This window comes from Sminthopsis crassicaudata, chromosome 2 (assembly GCF_048593235.1).
Source record: "Sminthopsis crassicaudata isolate SCR6 chromosome 2, ASM4859323v1, whole genome shotgun sequence".
Lineage (NCBI taxonomy): Eukaryota > Metazoa > Chordata > Mammalia > Dasyuromorphia > Dasyuridae > Sminthopsis > Sminthopsis crassicaudata.
In genome coordinates this window covers 615,833,682-615,855,500 of record NC_133618.1, presented here as the reverse complement: position 1 = coordinate 615,855,500, position 21,819 = coordinate 615,833,682, and the positions used below count along the sequence as shown (strand labels likewise).

Genomic DNA, 21,819 nt, shown 5'->3' with positions numbered 1-21,819 from the left:
ATTATTCCATCACAATCATATACCACAACTTGTTCAGCCATTCCCTGATTGATTGACATCCCCTCAATTTCCAGTTCTCTGCCCCCACCAAAAAAAAAACCTGCTATAAATACCATTGTATAAATGGGATCTTTCCTCTTTAAAAAAATATTTATAGACTTAGCAGTGGTATTGCTGGATAAAAGGGTAGGTACAGTTTATAGCCCTTATGCACAGTGAAGAGCAGGGTCCCAACTGGCATGGAGTAGCAGCTTAATAAATACGTGTTGATTCAAGAACCTTATAAGAAAGAGAGGCTGAAGCAAAACTTATTACCAATTCATAGAGGGACTATGATGATTATCAATACCATTCATTCTTATTTCAATAGTGCTTTAAAGTTTATAAAGCATTTTCACTCCAACAATCTTGGGGAAAAAATAGTATAGCAGAATGATTGGCATATAAGGAACTTAAAAATGTTTATTGCTTGATTGACAGATTAAAAAAAAAAACTGAGGCTTAGAGATATTAAGTACCTTGCCTGTCATCATACAGAGGACTTTGGAGGCAGAATTTGAATCCAGGACTCCTGACTCCAAATTGTGACTTTTTCTATAATACAATACTACCTAGTTAGCAAAGTGAAATTGAGATCTTAATGCTTAGAATTGCAGGTTCTTTAGAGATAGCCTATGGCTGTGAGGACTAAAGCTATATTTTTATAGAAAAGAGATGGCTTGGCTTTAAAAATAGTCAAATCTCTTTACAAATGGGCCCATCTATAATACACAAATAATTAGCACTATTTTAAAGCACCAATTATAAATTCATAAAATAAGCATATATAGGCTTGACAAAAACAAAAAGTCTTTAGTGTCAACTGTTACTAGATTGACTTTTTTTTCTAAATATCTCCAAAATTTTTCTCTGGAAATTCAGACCTAGTCTCACCAGCCTATGTGAGGTATATGCTAGAAAGTTGTAGCATCAAAAGAATTCAGAATTTTATGAATGACAGTATCCCAAGAGCAAGAATTGATGGATTGATGTGACCTTGAAGGCAGATCCCTCAGGGTATTGTCCTTAGCCTCGTTCTATTGAACATTTTGATTCATGACTTGAATGGGAACATAAATGGCATGTCTATCAAATTTATAGTAGTATGAAACTGGGAGGATAGTTAACAAGCTGATGACATATTTAGAATCTAAAAAGAATGATGGACAAAATTTAATAGGATGAAATATAATAGATGTGATTATAAAATATAACTGAGTTCAAAAAATCAATTGCAGAAGTTCATAATGGGGAGTGAGAGCTATATACTTGTTTGTGTAAAAATGATCTGAGGATGGTATAGGAAATTCAACAGGATGATGATTACATAGTAGTCAAAACAAATAAATAAACAAAAGACCACATTAATGGATGTCCAGCATCATGAATGAAGAAGACGAAGCTCACAGTGACTTCTTTCTTTTACTATCTCTATTGTGCATTCTTTCTACTCTTTCCATATGGAATATTCCTCGTCTCTATTTTTTTAAATCCTTCTTATCCTTCAATACCCAGAACAAATGTACTCGGAAACCTCCCCTGATTATCCCAATGGAAACAAACTATTCCTGTCTGAGTTACTAGAACTCTTTGTTTAGACCAGTGGTTCTCAAGGTTATGGTCCAGAGAATCCTGGGGTCTCTGAAAACCTTTCAAACACGTGTCTTGCCCAGAGTTGCACAGCTAGTTAAGTCTAAGACAGGATTTAAACTCATGAAGATGACTCTTTTGGATCCCAAGCACAGGGCTCTCTCCACCATGTCACCCCACTACCCAACACATAATTGTTGTTTGTCCTTCATCCTCAAAGTGGAAAAATGATATCAGGAAGGTTATGTGTGGCCTTGAAAATGAATTGGATTTAAATGAGGCAGAACTGTGAAAGCTCATCAGCCCCACTCTCTCCCCCAAAGCCATCTGGATCCAGACAAGACATAGATCAGGACTACTGGAGACGGTCCTGGATGCAGTGAGAAACCTTGGCCTTTTTAAGCTAAATTCCTCAGATTGTCTGAGGCAAGATCCATCCAGTGATTAAGGTTGGGTAAGGAAAGTGGGAGAGAATAGTCTCTTTTGCCTATTTTTTAAAAATCAATCCAAGTAAAGGCCTCATTTCCAAAATATATAAAGAATTGACTCAAATATATAAGAAATCAAGTCATTGTACAATTGATAAATGGTCAAAGGATATGAACAGAGAATTTCCAGATGAAGAAATTGAAACTATTTCTAGTCATATGAAAGAGTGTTCCAAATCATTATTGATCAGAGAAATGCAAATTAAAACAACTCTGAGATACCATTACTACTTCTCAGATTGGCTAAGATGACAGGAAAAGATAATTATGAATGTTAGAGGGAAAGTGGGAAAACTGGGACACTGATGCATTGTTGGTGGAGTTGTGAATGCATCCAACCATTCTGAAGAACAATTTGGAACTATGCTCAAAAAGTTACCAAACTGTGCATAACCTTTGACCCAGCAATGTTTCCACTGGGTTTATATCCCAAAGGGATCTTTAAAAAGGGCAAGGGACCTGTATGTGCAAATATGTTTGTGGCAGCCCTCTTTGTAGTGGCCAGAAACTGGAAACTGAGTGGATGCCCATCAGGTGGAGAATAAATTGTGGTATATGAATATTATGGAATATTACTCTTCTATAAGAAACGACCAGCAGGAGGATTTCAGAGAGGCCTGGAGAGACTTACAGGAACTGATGCTGAGTGAAATGAGGAGAACAAGGAGATCATTGTACATAGCAACAACAATATTATCTGATGATCAATTCTGATGGCCGTGGCTCTCTTCAACAATGAGAGGATTCAGTTCCACTTGTTCAGTGATGAAGAGAGCCATCTACACCTAGAAAGAGAACTATATAGCATTTTCACTCTCTCTGTTATTGTTTGCTTGCACTTTTATTTTCCTTTTCAGGGTTTTTTTTCCTTTCTAAATCCAATTTTTCTTGTGCAGCAAGATAACTGTATGGATATGTATACATATATTGGATTTAACATAGATTTTAATATATATTGGAACATCTGCCATCTAGGGGAAGGGGGAGGAGAAGGAGGGGAAAAGTTAGAAAAGAAGGTTTTGCAAGGATCAGTGTTGAAAAATTACCCATACATATATTTTGTAAATAAAAAGCTATAATTTAAAAAAAATAAATCTGAGAGAGAAAGAACCTCCTTGTTTCTGGCTAAAAATAGGAACAATTGCTATTTATACTCATTTTGACCCATCAAAATCCAACAATGACCAAGTGAGGTTTAGTGGCCAATTTAGTAAATATTTATTGAGTAAATGAATTAATTCTCTCTTCAAAATTAAAAATTTTAATGGACTATTTGTAAGTGTCTAACAATGAAAGACTGACACTTTTAGGATCCTGACTCCTAAATTTCACAATTTCCTTCCTATCTAAGTTCTGGCCTGGAGGACCTCCAGCCAAATTTCCCTAAGAATCAGAGTTCTTTCTCTGAAAACAACAACAACAAACCCCTGTTATCTCCTTAAAACTTAATATTCTAAAAGAACAAGGAACAAGTATAGGAAATTATGCTTCTTGTTTCTTTTGAATAGGATACAAACCATTAATATTTTCAGACTTAGTGCCAAGTGTTTTAGCTTACCAGCTCAGATAAATTGGTTCACACTTAATCAGTTCAACAAAGGAGATTTTTGTTTCCAAAAACACAGTTAAGAAAAGCAAATGCTTTGCTTCCACAGGCTCTAAATTTAAATGATTGAAAGAAAAAAAAATTACAGTTTCCCAGTGAGTTTACCCTTTCTCTAGCCTTGGCATTTAAGGCCCTCCAAAATCTGTTTGCCAACAATCTTTCTAGTCTTGTTTCTCATTACTCTACCAAAATAATTCTCTCTCAGTTCTAAGCAAATTGTCCTACTAGCTTTCCCCCTTTATCTCCTATCTCTGTTTTTGCAGTTAGTCCTCCAGGACTAGAATGCACTCACTCCTCATCTAAATCTCTTTGAATTCCTAGCTTGTTTCTAGACAACTCGAGGGTTACATCTTATCTGAGGTTTTTCCTAATCCTCTCATTTGTTAATTTTCTTCCCTCTTTAAATTCCTTTTAAATATATTGAATATGCATATATGTATGCATGATACATCATATATATACATCATATACATTATATATATATGTTTATATATGTATGTATATCTATATATGTTTATATATGTATGTATATACTTTTATACGGGTGCTGAATGCTCTCCATTACCATCCCCCAAAATGCAAGTTTCCTGAGGGCAAGGATTTGATTTAATTTAATTTTTGCATCCCCAGGACCTGGGTGAGGTTCTGGGTAACTCGGTGGAGTTGACAGAGAGAGATTTAAGTACTGATAAGATTATAATACTCCCTGAGACAACTAGGGGAGGACATTAATGGGGATCTGCTCAGTCTTATAATTCTACTCTTGTGGAAGTCTTCGGATATCCCACCTTACTATATCAAGTTATGATGTCAAACTCCCAGGTTAAATTTACTCCATAAATCTGCCCATGGCCTATGCCATCTTTGCTGAATCCTTTTGGGAATTATCCCTCTACAGCATTCTGCCTAATAATATCTTTATCGCTAACTAACTCTTTTAGAGTACTGAACTCCTCTATGGATTTATCCTGCCAGTCAATGGCATATCCCATCTCATGACACATTATCTTTATCTTGGCTAATTGTGAGTTCTACTAGGAACTTGTCTTTTCCATTGGTTAATTATTAAAATCTCTTTCCTCACTAACTATGGGCTCTCCCAAATCTATTTCATATTTACTATTCCCAGTGTCTATTTAAGTCTATTTTGTCCATAATCTCTTCTGGTAAATAAAGATATCTTTTGGCAAAGAGAATTCCATTGTGAATTCTTCACAAGTGCCTTGTGTTTTGCACTTAGTATTTGAACTAGCAATTGCTACTCTAATCTGATCATCTGATGCCCAACCTCATCATTTGGTACCCAATTTCATCAACCTTATATATGGTAAATTCACAATAAATATTTGTTGTTGTTTTCATTATTTTCTTGGGGCACTCCATATGGACTTAAACTATTTAATAGGATCAAAGTGATTATAACTAGAAGGTTAGATATCAGTCTGCCCCCTTAATATAATGTAGATAAGTAAGATAAAGTACATCAAATAAATTGATTTTTCTAAGGTCACACAGAGCTGAAATTCAAATCAAGTTGTTCTGATTAAATGAAAGGCTATTGGTAGTAGATGAATGACTGATGAAACCCACCTGTCTTGGTTGCCTTCATCTCCAATCCTATAACCATTTTCTACATTGAAGCTATCACATGATTTGCCCAACAACCTTCCAGATGTATTTTCTAGGTTAGATCCAAGCAACATATTTTCTGAACAGGACAGTCTCTGAATCAGAGGGAGATACTCTCGTTGGGGCACACTTGCAGAGTCTGATTTGAACATTTGCATGAGCTGATTATCTTCTGGGTTTGAGAAAGAAAGGAAAGAAAAGGAGAGAGAAAGAGGGAAGGAAGGAGGAAAGAAAGGATGGAGAGAGAGGGAGAAATTATAATTAATATTAATTCCATTTTATCTGCTGTATCTTACTAAAAATTTAGGCTGCTAGAGACTCTTTGCTGTATCCAAAGCTGTGTTTGCATTTCTAAAAAAAGAAGGTGATTGTTGAATTTAGGCCATCTGTTCTCCACTATAATAGGAAAATTTAAAAAGTGCCAGCATTTTGACATGTGAGGTTAAAGTTATATGAGGTATAAAGTTAAATGTAAATGTGTGAATGCCATCAGTTTAGTTCGGGAAGGGATGTCAGAAATCATCTAATCCAGCTTCTTAATTTTACAAATGAGGAAACTGAGACCCAGGGAGATGAAGGATACTTGTCCATCAGTCACATGATTAGTAAGTAGCAAAACCAGGATTTGAACCAAGTTTATCTGATTCTAATTCTGGTCCTCTTCTTTCTACAACATAGTGTCTATTATAAAGGTAACAAATGGTGCATATTTTCTGTGTGTGTGTGTGTGTGTGTGTGTGTGTATACAACCAAAAAATTTATCTATTTTCTCAGGTAGCTGTAGTTATAAGGCCATTTAGCTTTACCATGAAGCTGTAGAATGCATATGTTGAAAGAAAGGACATTCAAGTTTCACAAAATGGATTGCTTACACATCCACTCAAGGCCATTGTCAATGTTTTTATATTGGAAAATCAAAGGATTTTGGTTTGGTTTGATTCTCTCTTTCTAGTCTAATAAGGGATTTCTCATCTTGGATCAACATTTTAAAATATTTATTAAACACCTATGAGCCAGCCACTTCTGAATACTCCACAAGATTCTCAAAAATAAAAGATATGGCCTCTAAATGCAAGAGATCAACACCTAAATTTGTTAAACCAAGTACTGGATGTTCTTTGGGTAGAGTTGAATCACAGAGAAAAAAATCAGTTACTGTGAGTAGGGAACAATATGGAGAAATATGGCAGATTCCAACTTCACATAAGTACATATGATTATAAACAGACTCTGGATTGTTAACTTCATGTCATTGGTCAGGGTCATTATTTCTTGGGCTTGAAGGCAGAGATTAAGAGGCCAAGTTTTTCTGAAGACATGCCCCTTTTCTACTTTTTAATCAGTAATCAATAACCACCTCTCATTTAGATTTAACACAAACATAGCAAATAGATTCCACTCTTCCAATGCAGAAAATTCCAGGGATAATGAAGAAATTTAGTTCTACCTAGCTACTTAAAATGCTTCATGTATTGTTTGGTCAAATAGTTATATGAATCTGAAATGCTTTTCCTAAATTTACCCTGATCCCTAACATCACATATTTCAGAACTAGAAAGTACTTTATGATGAAATTCAACACACATCTATTGAGCACCTACTATTTGCCATGCACATATTCCCCCCCCCCCCCGTTTTGTGTACTTTCTTTGTACTCTGCTCTTGACAATCTCATCCATATTCATAACTTTACCTCTAGAGATCTAAATCTGTATCTCTAGTCTTAACATCTTTGCTTAATTCTAATCCTGCTTTTGAGTTCCAGTCCTATATTTCCAACTACCTGATGTTCATCAAATTGCCCTAACTATACTTTGAACTCAACTTGTCTGTGACATAACATCATCTCTCCATCTCAAATCAACCCCATTCCTTCCTCCTACCCTACCAACTCTTCTGTGACTTCTCTTCCATCTTTTCTCTCCCATACCTAATGGGTCACCAACTTGTGTGTATTTTTCTTTTTAGATAGCTCTTGCACTTGTCATGTCCATTTTATTCTGACTGGGATATATAAAAACAATATGGTCTAACCTTGTCATTTTTATAAATGAGGAAACTGAGGGCTAGAAATGTTATACAACTTGCCAAGAACACAGCAATAAAAATTAGTAAAATAGGGATCACAATATAGTTCTTTTAAGTCTAGGTCCAATATGTTATTCACTCTAACATGTTCCTTCACATGCCATATGAAAGGATTTGGCTAAAGTTTAACATCACCTACAGGAAATGCAATTACATCGAGAGAAGACATAATTTTGCTTTGCTTTGTTTTCCTTCAAAAAAAAAAAAAAGCGTCATCTGCTATGCAGTCATTCATTTCTATCTTAATGCCCCACTCCCCTAATACTCTTTCACATAGCCTGATTTTAAGAACCTTAATAATCTTCTTTGAGAAAGTATAGGTTAATTATTGTGGAATAATGCATCTGAAAATCCGCTACAAAAAAAAAGGCTGGTTAATCTCCCTAAAATGCAACTTACATCATGTCACTCTTTGCTCATAAATCTCCAGTGGCCCACTCTTGTTTTTAGAATAAAGTTTAAACTCCTTTGTCATATGTTCAAGGACTTTTAAGAATCTGGCCCCAACCTTTGTAATCTCCTATGGAATATGATTTAATTCATATTATTATTATTAATATACATATATATTATGAAAAATATATACCCATGTATTTTGGGAAGACAAAATAAATAAAAAACTATCTCTTTCAAGTAGTTCATATCTATCCAGGCAACAAAGCATACACATGTGGATAAAACCTGTCCATGTAATAAAAGGAAAGTTAAGGAAAAGGAGATGACTAGGGATGGGAATGGATGAGAGATTTCATAGAATCCCTAGTACCTAAGATGAACTTTGAAGGAAAATAGGGAATTCCCAAAGGCACAGATAGGAAGTGAACATATTCCAGGCATGCCAGATGGTTGGTCAACTGCAGAGATTGTAGATGGAATATTGAATTCTTGGAACAATAGTGATCAAGTTTAACTATTCCGAGGAATTTGTGAATTGAAATAATTTGAAATAAGGCTAAAAGTACCCTGTGGATATGTTTTGAAAAGCCTTCAGCATTACATCAAGAAGTTTGTAGTTTATCTTCTTCTATATCCCTATACAAACCCTCTGCTTCAGCCAAGACTGGTTCCTTTGCATTTAAAAGCAAAGTGGAAAGAGTACTGAATTTTAAATCCTATATCTGCTACTCCCTCCTACTTGTATAATCTCAGGAAAATTTCTTTCCTGCTCTGAACCTCAATTTGATCATCAATAAAAAAGAGGCATTGTGAAACATCTACTTCGAGGAGGTCAAAATTAGCAAGAAGATTTTAGGTGTGCCAAAATATCCAAAGTAACAAAGAAATGGAACACAAATAAATGCTCATTAACCTGTGGAATGGCTAATATAGGACTCTGCCTTCTGTGTGCCATAGACTTCTTTAGCAGGTTGGTGAAACTTAAGGTCTCCTTCTCAGAATTATGTTTTTAAATGTATAAAATTATATATGTACATACACACACATATAACTACAAAGGAATCCAAAAGCTAATGAAAATAAATATGTAATTTTTTTTCCTATTCAAGTTCATAGACTCTCTGAAATCTATTCCTTTCTTGGGTCCATTGGCACTATGTTATAAACTGTTGGGCTAAACAAATTGTTGGATAGTTATCTCTTCCACATGATGGAGTTCTTGAGATCTGGAAAATCCTTGTAAAATTTTTTGACCTTCCAATTGTACTAGAGAAGAAGTCTGAATTATTATGTATTAAAAGATAACATATGTTGATATAATACACTATATATATATTTTAAATTTCTGTCTTTCTAAACTTTCTTTGTCATCTGCTAGCCTTTGCATATCCTCCACAATTTCTGCAAAACTCCCCCAAAATTCCTATTTAATTTCTTAGGCCAGACCATGATATATCAAAACCATAATGGAGAGACTCACAATGTGAAAGGGATAATTTTATATAAATATAAGGGAATATCACTCTGCCATGAGAAATGATGAATATTAAAATTCAGAGAAGCATGGGAAGACTTTTATGAACTAATAGAGGGAAGTAAGTCAAATCAGGAAATCACCCTGAACATATAAGTAAAAAAATCATTTTTTAAAAAATGAATCTTATTTAATTAAAATGACTATGAGAGAATAGATTAGACAGTAGGCCTCCATTTCTTCTTTGCAGACATGGGGAACTATAGGTATGGAATGTTACATAAATTTACATACTTGGTTAATCATAGGATCATAATCATAACAGCTACCATATGACACTTTGTTTGCAGTGCATTTTTAAAATATCATTTCATCTTATCTTCATAACAACCTTAAGAGTTAGATGCTATTATGTATCCCTGTTTTACAGATGACTAATCTGAGGCAAACAGAAGTTAAGTGACTTGCCAAGATCATTTACACACCTGATAAGTGGTCACTAGAGGAGTCACAAGCAGTAAGAGAAAGGAAAAAGAAAGGAAAAGGTTTTGAACTCCGGTCTTCCTATCCATTGAACCATCTAAATGACAGAATTGAAGTTTTCTTTAGTTTTGTTGATCTGCTTTTTTTGTTTTTTATAATTCTTTTTGATAAGGGATAATCTATGGTATGGGTAGGTGAATAGGAAGGAATGTAAGTAGAAAATAAAATAAACAAAAATAAAAGATATCAATAAAATTTTAATTGAATATAAATAAAATGAAGTTGAATTAGATCTCTAAGTTTTCTTCTACAGCTCAAAATCTTTTATATTGCTTTTCACCATCTCTACTACTTTTCTTAGACTATTTTCCCATCAAAAAACAATATCTCACATTTATGTAGAGTTTTAAGGACAACAAGGCAACAGTCTTTCAACAACCTTACAAAATGAGCAATATAAGACTTAGTATTCCCATTTTCCAGAAAAGGGAAAAGGTTCAGAGACACTATGTGTCTTGCCAAGAGTTTCACTACTGATAATAAGGGCTCGTGATTGATCTGTGGAACATCTAAAAATAAAGCCATAACAGCAGTGATGCATTTATACACGAAACCATGAGTGTGTCATATTAGAAGTATTTTCCATAGAACTGTGACTATGACATTACTCACCTGATAAAACTTGGGAAAGCTGCCCAGAGCTCATCTGTGCATTAAATCGGTGCTGGTCAGAGCAGAGGTCCAGCAAATATTTACACTTCTTGGCAGTGTCAGTAATGAAAGTGTGTTTCTTACCACTGATGCTGCTTTCAATGGTGAATTTCTTTCTCTAAGGAAAGAAAAAAATACTTTCAAATAATGATTTATCCACATTCAATTCACTGATTCTGCTAGCTATTTCATTTCAGCCAGCACAGGTTCATGAAGAGTGTCTAACTATTTTTACAATTATCCCTCCAGGACCAAGACAAATGGTCCTTTGCTTGGAAACTTCATTCAGTTAACATGCCCAAGACTGTCTCTCCAACCATGTAAGCAGCAGGTCTGTATCTCTGCTGTAAAGCAAGCCAGAGTGAACTGAACTGACTTAATTTTCCTTCAATCCAATTTGCTCATAATCATTTAGGCATAGCTAATAGCAATCCCCAGGGAAGAGAAGAAGCCCACTGATCTGGCACTTGAGCAGTAAGCCTAGAGAACAGAGAATGAAAACAAGAACAGATAGAGAGAGGTAAATGTATTAGCAAGCAGACTAAGCAAGTTTGTTAGTAGAAAGAATACTGACCTTAAAAAATTGAAAGAAAAAAATATGACATTTACATATCAAGCTTTAAAGTTTCAGAGCATACTACACACTTATAAATGACAATTATAATTAGAGCAACCAAAACCTGGCCTGCATAACTGGGGCACAACATATCTCATTTGATCTTTATTCTTGGAGATAAATACTATAGATATCATTGATTATTGCCATTTTATAAATAAGAAAATTAAGTATTAGAGAAATTCATTTATTTTAAACATATACAAATTGAGGGACATAGCAATCCAATAACTTGTTTATGGTCATACAGGAATTTTAAGCTAGGTCCTCCCAACACCAAGCCCAGAATGCTATTCACTATACATGTTGTCATCAACTATGATTAAAGAATAAAGAAAAGGAGGAAAAAAAGGAGAAGTAGGAAGAATAAGGAGAAACATTGAGGAAGAAGAAAAGAGAGTTTCAGAAACTAATAGTAGTTTTGCAGAAAGGAAGATAAAATTAATACTTAGCTGGACAAGTCACATCCCATAGTGTTGATAAAAATCTTTCTTGGCACTAATTCTCATGAAAGCTGAAATACTAAGTTAGATATGATACCCTTTAATACCAATGGGGATATAAGAAGACAGAAATAAGAAGCCTGAAAAGTTGTAGAATACTCCTGAAAACCCAGTCTAGACTACCAGCCCACCAGTGTCAGCCCTGATGGATTCCCAGAGTTAAGAGAGCCTTACCTAGAAGGAAAACCTAATCCTCCAAGCATTAAAATGACAGCATTCCCCAGAGCATATAATATAGAAGAATGGCACACAAACACACACAAGGTCTGGTCTCTTCAAGGTTATGTTTTCCATTTTTTCTATGAATAGCAGGCAATAAGAGGGAAGAGGAACAAATGATTTGTAGCCTCTGAATTGGACTGACCTGAGTGGAAATTTTTCCCATTTCTCGCCACTGGAAACGTAAACTTGCAATTCTACTATTGTTTTTTACTTCATATACAATTATGCCTTTGGCACAAATCCCCAAGGTCATCTCTGCCTCTGGCATTTTCTTCTCTTGGAAGACTTGATAGAAGAACACACCATACTCTGGAAGCTTCTGGGTCAGCTGAGGAGACAGAAATGGCTGATTTATAAGCACAAAATTAAACCAAACAATAGATATTTATCTATCTCATAGTATGTTCAGCACTGTAGTATAATGGGCATAGGAGGTAAGGTGAGGAATTCAAATATATAGAAAACAAATTCCTTTTTTCTTTAGATAAAAATTAAGATGAATACATTTTATCATGTATCTTCAATCTTTGTCTCTCTATGGGCTCCTCTGATTTGCCTATAGAAATGTGTTGATCTTTCCAATGCTAAAATAAAACCCATTCCTTTCTGTCTATACTTCCTACCATCTCATCTAACTTCTTTACACTCTAACCAAACCTCTTAAAGGCATAATCTACATCTCATACCACTACTTCCCCACTCTCTTCTCAAGCCGTTCTCATTTGATTTCTGTTATCATTGGTGTCCTATAACTACTTCCCGTAGAGTCATCAATGCCCTCCTAATTATTTAATTCAGCTACCTTTTCCCAAACCTTATCTTTCCCAATCCTTATCTTTCCTGACTAGTATTCTGCATTACTTTGTTGTAGACAAAATCTCATCTTTAGCTTCAAGGGTTCCCAATTCTTTTCCTATTCCTCTAAATAGTTGTTTTTTTTCCTACACTGATTCCTCTTTCTCTTTTCATATCCTAAGGATAAGTGAACTTCAGGATTATTTGGACTTCTCTCATCTCTCTCTGTCTCTCTCTCTCTCTCTCTGTCTCTCTCTCTCTCCTCTCTCTCTCTCTATTTATCTATCTCTCCCTCTCTCTTCCCAATCTTGTCATATTCCATAGCTTCAACTATTACATTTATACAAATAACTTTTACACCTTTATCTCTAGTCCTGATCTCAAGAATCAAATCTTTAGCTTCCTAAAAAACATCTTCATCTTTATATCTTGAACTCATGATGTCCAAAATTGAGCCTACTGCTTGCTATCTTTCAATCTGTTCCCCATTTTGACTTCATTATTTCTGTTAGGGCAATCAGCATTCAAAAGTGCTCTGTAAACCTTAAAGCACTATGTAAATACTAGTTGTGATTATGGAACAGACATTTATTAAGCATATGTTATGTGCCAGGCACTGTGCTGAGCACATTACAAATATTATCTCATTTGATCCTCACAACAACCTTATAGGCAAGTGTCATTATGATTCTCATTTTTACAATTAAAAAAATGGGGTTGACTTGTCCAGGGTCACACTACTAGCAAGGATCTGAAGTTGGATTTGAACTCATCAGTCTGCTCAAAACTCATTTAATGGCTCTTGATTATTTATCAAAAAAAGAAACAACAAACCTAGAATTGAAGGCCTTCTACAACCCATGGTCTTAAACTACAGTTTGTCAACCCATATGGGAACCACAAAATTATGATTTGTTATCAGTAAACATTTGATTTGTATACAAAATTTCTTGGGCTAAAAGGGATTGCAAACAGAAAATATTTAAGAAGTTCCGTTCTACAATATTGTGCCACTCTATATTTCCAATTATAAAAAATATTTCTTCTGTTCATATACCCTTATTGTTGATAAACTGTAATATCAAGTATCCTTTATACATGCCTTTCATTTTCCTGTTTTTGTGACTGTGCTTGGAGTATTTCCATCTTCAATGGTTACATTTCTAGCTCAAGTCAAATAAACCTAAGCAGTAAATTTTAGGTAGGGCACTGATAAACTGAAGAGGATTTAGAAGAAGGTGATTATGATAGTGAAGAAAGTGGATAAATGTCTAAAATTAAGAGAAGTCTGAGGACAATGGGGGGACTGGCATTGGACATGACTACTGTTTCCAGATATGCAAAGGGATTAATAAGGTAAACACTAGGAAAAAGCTCAGAAGTAATATAAAGAAACTTCAAAGAAGCAAAATTTGAACTTTAAATTGTGAAAAAAAATAGAGTTATCCCAAAAGAGAATAGCATTCCTTCTTCAAGGAGAACATTCAAGTAGAAGCCAAAAGAATACTTGAGGGGTATTTTTTGAGAGAATTCTTCTTTATGAGTGGTTTGAACTATCCATTCTCATTTCCAAGTTCTTTTGACTATGTAAAAATAATTATATTTGGTAATTTACAGGTTACAAACATACAATATTATATTCTGATAATCATTGTAAAATACACAAAATTTAAAGATGAAATAATAATTGACTCTAGAAGTCATAAGGGAGCCACTGAAATTTATTGAGTGATCTGGTGATATTTGTATTTTAGAGAAAATCACTTTAGCAGTTGTATGGAAGATGAATAGGAGAGACGAAAAACTTGGAGCACTGAGTCCAGCTAGGAGGCCACTGCAATAGTTCAGGCATGAGGTAATGAGAAACTGGAGTTGGTGGCTGAGTAAATAAAGAAACTGAAGTGAAGGCAGAAATGACGAGATTTGGCAAATGATTAGAGATGTGAGGTAAAAAATAGAAGATGATACTGAGGCTGTAAACTTGTATACAGGGAAGAATAGTGGCACCCTTGATAGTAACAGGAAATTTTGTAAAGAGAAGATTTTTGGGGGTGAAGATAATACAGTAAAGATTCATGCTGACAATATAATCCACCCATGGCTGCTTATCCTGTACGACTCATTCTGTCTTATCCAAAATAAAAAGGTGGGGGCGGTAGGAGACACAGCCCTTCTTACTCCTGGTCACTTGCCTCTGAGTGAAGGACTCTAACAGAGCCATAAATAAGGTGATTAAGGGACAGGAAGTAGGTGTACTGGGGAAAAGGGATTTGAAGGGGAGACTTCTAATGGTTCATATGCAGCTGCTACCATGATTAATTAGATTACAACTGTCCAGAGAGACCATCATTTATCTCAGAAGCAGGAGGAAGAGGTTGGGGCCTTGCACAAGAGGAAGGGGTGAAGTGAAAAAGCATTGGGTTAATGTTATTGTACTTGACAAAAGTTCCATAATTAGTTATGGCTATCATTAGACAAATGGTACCTACCTTTTCATTCTCTGATTAGTTGATGATAAATCCATTTGGGTCAGACAATAGCCTTCACTTTGGATACCACTGAATCAAAGGGCCTCAGAAGTCTCTTCTAACACTGAAATTTTTTCTGATCTCCCCTATGGAGACTTCCATGATCCATCCAATTAGATTGACCCTTCTCATCTTTAGTCTCATGTGGAACTTTGTTCATATCTCTCATATATTTGTGTATTACTTTTACTATTCCTTTTTTGTATATGTTGTCACTCTTTATTGTGCTATAAGTTTCATGGAGATCAGGGATCTCAAAGTTTTGCACATGTGCATGTTCACTTGCATTCTGACTTTATATGTAACTAGTAATTTCTCCAACTGCCTTCTGGGAATTAGGCCCAAAGTGATAAGAGTGAATTGGTGGGTTAAAGAGCCCCACATGCCAAAGACTGAAGTATCATGGGAAAAGTAATGTGGCTCTGGAAGTCAGCCCAGCAAGGTACATGGTGGTACAGGCTGAGTTCAAGGGGATAGAGCCAAAGGACATGTCAAAACAACTAATCTTCTCAAATCTGAAATTCTGAAATTATATAATTCTATAAATCATGAAGGAGTTCAGATTGTGGGGAAACAAACGTCCTGAGCAGCCAGAGCAAAAGTATTCAGAAGAACAGAGAATTAGAAACTAAACTGAAGGTCAACAACAACCAGATACCAATCAGGTCAAAGGAACCACATTCAAGCTGAGCTGATTAAAGAGTCTGTGCAATTTGCCACACTCAATGAGCTGAGCATACCTTGAAGCCAGGGCACAGCAGCTTAATCCTCCCGAATCCCTCCCTGCTATTTCTTCAGCTGTGCTGGTGTTGGACAGCTCCCATATGTACTGCCACTGGGGGGTACTGAGGTGGGGGAGTTTACTAAGAAAGTGAAAGAAATAAGGGCATTTTTGTCTGCTTAACTTTTAATCCGTCCTGCTTTCCTCTTCCCATACATTAAGGAAGAATGAAACTAAAAATGTAGTAGAACAATAAACTAAACTAAACATTTATATTTTAAATCCTCTGATATTCTCCCTAAGATAAGGGAAATCTCAGAATATTGCAAGTTTTCTTCTTTCTTGTAAATTGTGCAGGTCAATTTCCATAGCAACCAACTTCAAGGGATGATCCAAATGCTTTCTTTGTATGGGAATATTATTACAGAAACATGAAATGTTTATTTTGGAAGGCACATTAGAAGTCATCTAGTCCAACTTTCCAGCTTTCCAGATGAAGAAGCTAAAAGCCAGGAAGGTGAGATCACTTGCCTAGCAATCCACAAGTAGAAGTGGGTCCAGAATTTGAACTCTCTCTAGGATTCTTTTCACTAGACCACAGTGCAATATTGTCATACTAAATATCATTGCTAGTAATGGGGTGATTGACTAGTGTTTTGTCATTTTTTGTTGGAGATTTTCATTCTATTATAATAGAACTTAATCTATGGGAAGACATATACCTCACTCTCACATCTCCAAACTTAACTTAGTGTTTCTCTGAGGAATCCCCTCCTTCTCCTCTTTGCCTATTAAAGCCTTATCCATCTTTTAAAACTTAACTTGAAAGTTACTTCCTGTAAGAAATGTGCCCTGATGATGCCTCTGGTCATTGAAAAGACCACTGTAGCCTTCTCACTGTGGAAGATCCTTCCACCACTGGTCCCATTCTCTGAAGGGTAAATTTCCATACAGGCTCCTTCAATCATCCCCTGGCTCTACTCCTGATTCTTTAGATTTTTCTTCTATGCTAGATATGTTTTTCTCTCCACCCCCATATACTTTCTAACTCTCTTTTCTATTCAGTTTTCCCCCATTAGAGGGTAAATTTCTCCAGCCTGGGACTGTTCTTTTTGTTTGTATTTTGTTTCCAGATTACAGCACACTGTCTCATACATAATAAATGCTTAATAAATTATTATTATTTTTATTGTAATTAATAACCTTCATTCTTGTATCTCACATTATACAGATTATAAAATATAGTTCTTGTAGCTGTCTATAACACATTATCCCTCCACCAGACTGTAAGTTCTGTGAGGATAGGAGCTATGTTTTGTTCAAATTTTGCATCTCTCACCTCATGCCTAGTACAATGCATTGTCACAGGGAATATTTAATAAATATTTTTGTTGTTGTTGTTTTTCTATAGATTGGGAAGTATTCAACTTAATTTATCAAACCTTTATTAAGCAATATACAAAGAACTGATCTAGATACGAGAGGAGTTCCAGCAAATTAAATAAGGATTTTAGTTAGGCAAGGAGGAACCCTTCATTAGAAGGGCTTTTTTAGCAGTTGAAAGAGTTCATCTGGCAATGGGATAAAGGATAGACTAAAGGGGGTGGGGTGCAAACCAATTGCCTTTTTCTCTTTAGATTGCCATGTGCAGTGTGGCTGCCATTTCATCTAGCATTTATTCCACTCTGTCAAGTCTGCTATCGGTGTGAGATAATGAACTGGCTCAATTAGACATCCGATGAAGTGAGATGAAAACATAACACTGGAGAACATTTCTGTTTTAAGAGAGCATCACATGACAGCAGTTTAAAAGCTTAAAAAAATAAGTCTGAAGGAATGGCAGTCATAAGAAGCTGTGATTAAATAGCCATTTGATAAGAGTGTTAGTGTTCAAGCAAAGGAAAGCAGAGCTAAAACATTTGATTCTCTTGACAAGTAGCATATCATAGTGGAGGCAAGTGACTCAAATCTGCTTCAGATACTCACTAACTGTTTGACCATGGGCAAATCTTTCAAAGGCCCATTCCTCGTTGTTAACATACGGTTAATAATAACGAAATTACCTGCTTAGCCAAGTGGTTAGAGAACTAAATGAAATATCAGTAAATCACTTTGTAAGACATAAGACATTTAGGGGGTGATAATAATAACAACAACAACAATAAAAATAGCTATAATTTGTGTAGTGCTTGCTATGTGTGCCAGGAAATGTTCCTTCATTTTATAATTATTTTATTTGATTCTCACAACAACCCTGGGAGATTATTACTCCCATTTTATAGGTAACAAAACTGAGGCAAATATGGGTTAAGTGACTTGCCTGCAAAAACACAGCTAGTCAATGTCTGGGGCCAGATTTGCACTCAGGTCTTAGCTCAGGACTGAACTGACTAGATTCTGGAATGATGCTGACTTGAGTCACGAAAATCTTAGTTAGAATCCTGCCTCTGTGCTTATGATGCCCTTAGAAGTCCTTAACTTTACCACCAAGATTCAGCTTTCTCTTTCAATCTCTGTTCCCTCACCTACAAAACTGGATTATAATAGCACTGACCTTTCAGGTTGGAAGAGATAATGTATCTAAGGCAATTTGTAATCCTTAAAGCACCATATAAATGTGTATCATCATCATTATTATTACTATTTTTAATACCAACTCAGAGGTTTCTATGACTTTGTTATAAACCATAGGGAGGAACCCTAGATGTTGCAGCCCTGGGACAAAGTTCTGGTTTCCCCACAGGGTTTATAGCTCTCCAGCTGGCTATAGAAATTGTTGTTCATCCTTCATTCTTGAAGAGAACTACTAACATCAGGTGGGTGAAGTTTTGACTTGCAAGTACATTTGTATGCAAAGACATTAGTCCGCTCTCTTCTCCAGAATCACTGGGGTACAGTGACAAGACATAGGTCAAAATAACTGGAATGACCCAGGTACAGTGGAGACTCTGGCCTTCTAAAGATTGGTCTTTCCCAGGTCTCAGTTTGTCGGAGGTAATGGATTCGGTAGGTAAAAATTGAAGCAAAAGACGGCCTGGTTTGCTTTCACAAAAGAGTCAACCTCGGAGGGAAAGACCTTCAGAGTTTCTGTCCAGAAGAGAAACGATTGCTATTTATAATCCAAATATAGAAATATGCATATCCCCAAAGACTGCTTAAGTAAACAAACTGAGTTAACTTTTCTTCTATGTCACACCTGCTTAATTTATCCAGTTCCATTAGATTCTGAATCCCAGATCTAAGCTCTTGATAAGCCCATTTCAGATCTTCTTGTGATTCTTGGGTTCTACGTGGTCTTCACACTACACATTACTTCCCTCTGGTCCTTCAGAGCAATGGTCACCTGCCTGGCACTTGACATTCACCTGTCCTCACTTCCAGACTGGCAAAGGAACTTTCTAACTCTATCCTTTGGCTGTCCCCATTAAGAAAGGTACAATCAGGACCACAGATCCTGCTGAATCTGCCTTGGATGGCCTAGAGGGAACAAAGTGTAACAATGAATGCAAGTTATCCCTGAAGATCCCAAAGTTACCTAAACACATTAAGAGGGAACTAGAAAAACATCTCTGTGCTGCTAATATTCTAGGGAGTGGAGCAGCCAATAATATTCTCAATTTCTGAGCTGGTTTTCCAGCTCAGAAGAACCATCATGGTACTATTTGAATAAGCAGGATTATTGTAGGAGGTAAAACTATATAGGAGGCAATGGTGGTGGTGGTACAGTGGATAGAACACCAGCCCTAAAGTCAGGAGAACCTGAGTTCAAATCTACCTTCAGACACTTAACACTTCCTAGCTGTGTGACCCTGGGCAAGTCACTTATCCCCAATTGACTCAGGGGAAAAAAGAAGAAGAAAAAAAGAAAAAGAAAGAAAGAAAAAGGTAAAACTATATAGTAACTGAATGAAATAAGTATTTTGTTTATAAAAGGGAGCTTTTCATTCAAGCTCTCATCTTCCCCTGAATGACTCTCATAATGTCATTCTCTGACTTACCATCTACCACAAATGAACTGGGGCAAAATGCTTAATCACTCTCAATCTCAGTTTTCCCATATGTATAATGAAGCATCTGAGGTATAGAACTGTTCTATGATTCTTCTAGCTCTATACTTCTATGGGTATTCAATTAGCAGATTCCTAAAATGTGTCCACTTCTTCCTGAAAATAATGGGCATGACTGCCAGGAGAAAAGAGTACCCTAGTCTTTCAATAGTCAATGTGTATTAAAAAAAAAAAACAGTTCATCACTTAGGACTAATAGAAAGTTGCTGTAAAATTAAGTAGTAGCTCACATTCATAAAAAAAACTTTAAGGTTTAAAAACCACTTTAGCATCTGATCCTCACAACAAACTTATGAGGTACATATTAATAATGCCCTTTTATAGATGAAAATATTGGGGTTCAGAAAGGTTGTGACTTTCCCAAAGTCAATTAATAAGTATCATTAAATGCTTTCTTTGCATTAAGTACAAGGGATACAAAGACAGAAATGGAATAATTCCTGCCCTAAGAAATTTCTATCTTATCTAGTCACACTGTAATATGTAACTGTGTAGTGTGTACTTGTGTGGTGTGTAATATTTCATCTAGTCACACTGTAGTTATATGTAATGTATAATGTGTAGTTAAGGCATATTACTAATTCCAACTCCAGTGAATTATACATTACTTCTCTCAATTCTGATAAGTGTTTTGGACAAAAGGATTAAAAAAAGAAACAAACAAAACTATTTTTTACAATTTAGCTTATGATTAAGGTTCCCTTGGCCATCATTTCTGTTTTGCCCAAAATATTCAAATATTTCATAAGGCTAGTATAAAACCACCCAGTATGATGGCACCATACCTAGAGACCCATGTAGATTCCAATGACATGTGCATCAGTAATTGGGGCTTTTGTCTTATCCGCCTTGATTATCACTGTGCTTGCATTCCCAATAAACCATGTACCAGATTGCTAAAACAACTTAAATCTCAGCATGTAGAGAGGGTGCCAAGTATTCCTGACACTGGCTATGCATAAAAGCTGAATCTGAAATGGACTGGATTTCTGTTCACACTTTTTAATAGAAATTATTTCATTTTAAAGCCATATTGAGCTTACCACACATGAACGTTAAGTGACTAACTAAATAAAGGCTAGATATAAAAATTATCCAAGGAAGTTCAATTTTCTCAAGAATGTGTTTAAATAAAAGACTTTAAACTGAAACAAAAAAACATGGTCTTAAGCATCCTTGGGTACGATCTATTCACATGGACAAATAAATTACATGTGGCTATTTTTGCTTACTAAGGTTTCAACACAGAATAAAATCAAGATATGAAAACAACATAAAATATTCATTGACTTCATTTGCCTTTCCTATACTAAAAAATGTTGAGAAGAAGAAGCAGAGCTCAATAGATAGAAAGTAGACTAAAATTAGGGTTGAAGGGGGTGTCAAGTGATTTTTTTCTTTGACTGCTTTAGATTCATAAGACAATACTAGTCACTCACAGAATGTGAAATGGGAGAGAATTTGAAAGCCATTTCATCCAATTCATTCCTGAACAAAAATTTCTGGTCTAACCCAGTCCTTGCTTTGAAAACCCCCAAAGAAGAGAAAAACACTGGTTTTTTTTTTACCACCCCTAACCAAAATCCTGCAACCCCTGCCTCCTTTCTTTAATCTGACAAAACAAGGAATAAGTCCAGCTTGTGGAAGGATACCATAGGTCTTATAAAAATGGATAGAATTACAAATGTGAAGTATGTGAACTCTTGGGAAGAAAGACACTACCACAAATAAATGAGCCATCTATTCTCTAAGGAATGAAAGCCCATACCTTTAAGAATTCCAGTTCAACTTCTTCTCCAGATAAGGGACCATGGCAACGATGCATTTTTGAGATCTTCAATTCTACACAGGGCGCTGTCATTC

The 21,819-nt window shown here is 35.6% G+C and overlaps 1 protein-coding gene across 1 annotated transcript in view; it reads right to left on the bottom strand.

Moving 5' to 3' along the window:
• FRMPD2 (FERM and PDZ domain containing 2) overlaps positions 1 to 21,819 on the bottom strand; it is a 298,804-nt gene that overhangs the window by 221,450 nt on the left and 55,535 nt on the right. Inside the window, 4 exon segments of the mRNA XM_074296140.1 lie at positions 5,314 to 5,524; positions 10,466 to 10,622; positions 11,988 to 12,173; positions 21,725 to 21,819. Of these exon segments, the coding sequence (XP_074152241.1) occupies positions 5,314 to 5,524; positions 10,466 to 10,622; positions 11,988 to 12,173; positions 21,725 to 21,819 (649 nt within the window).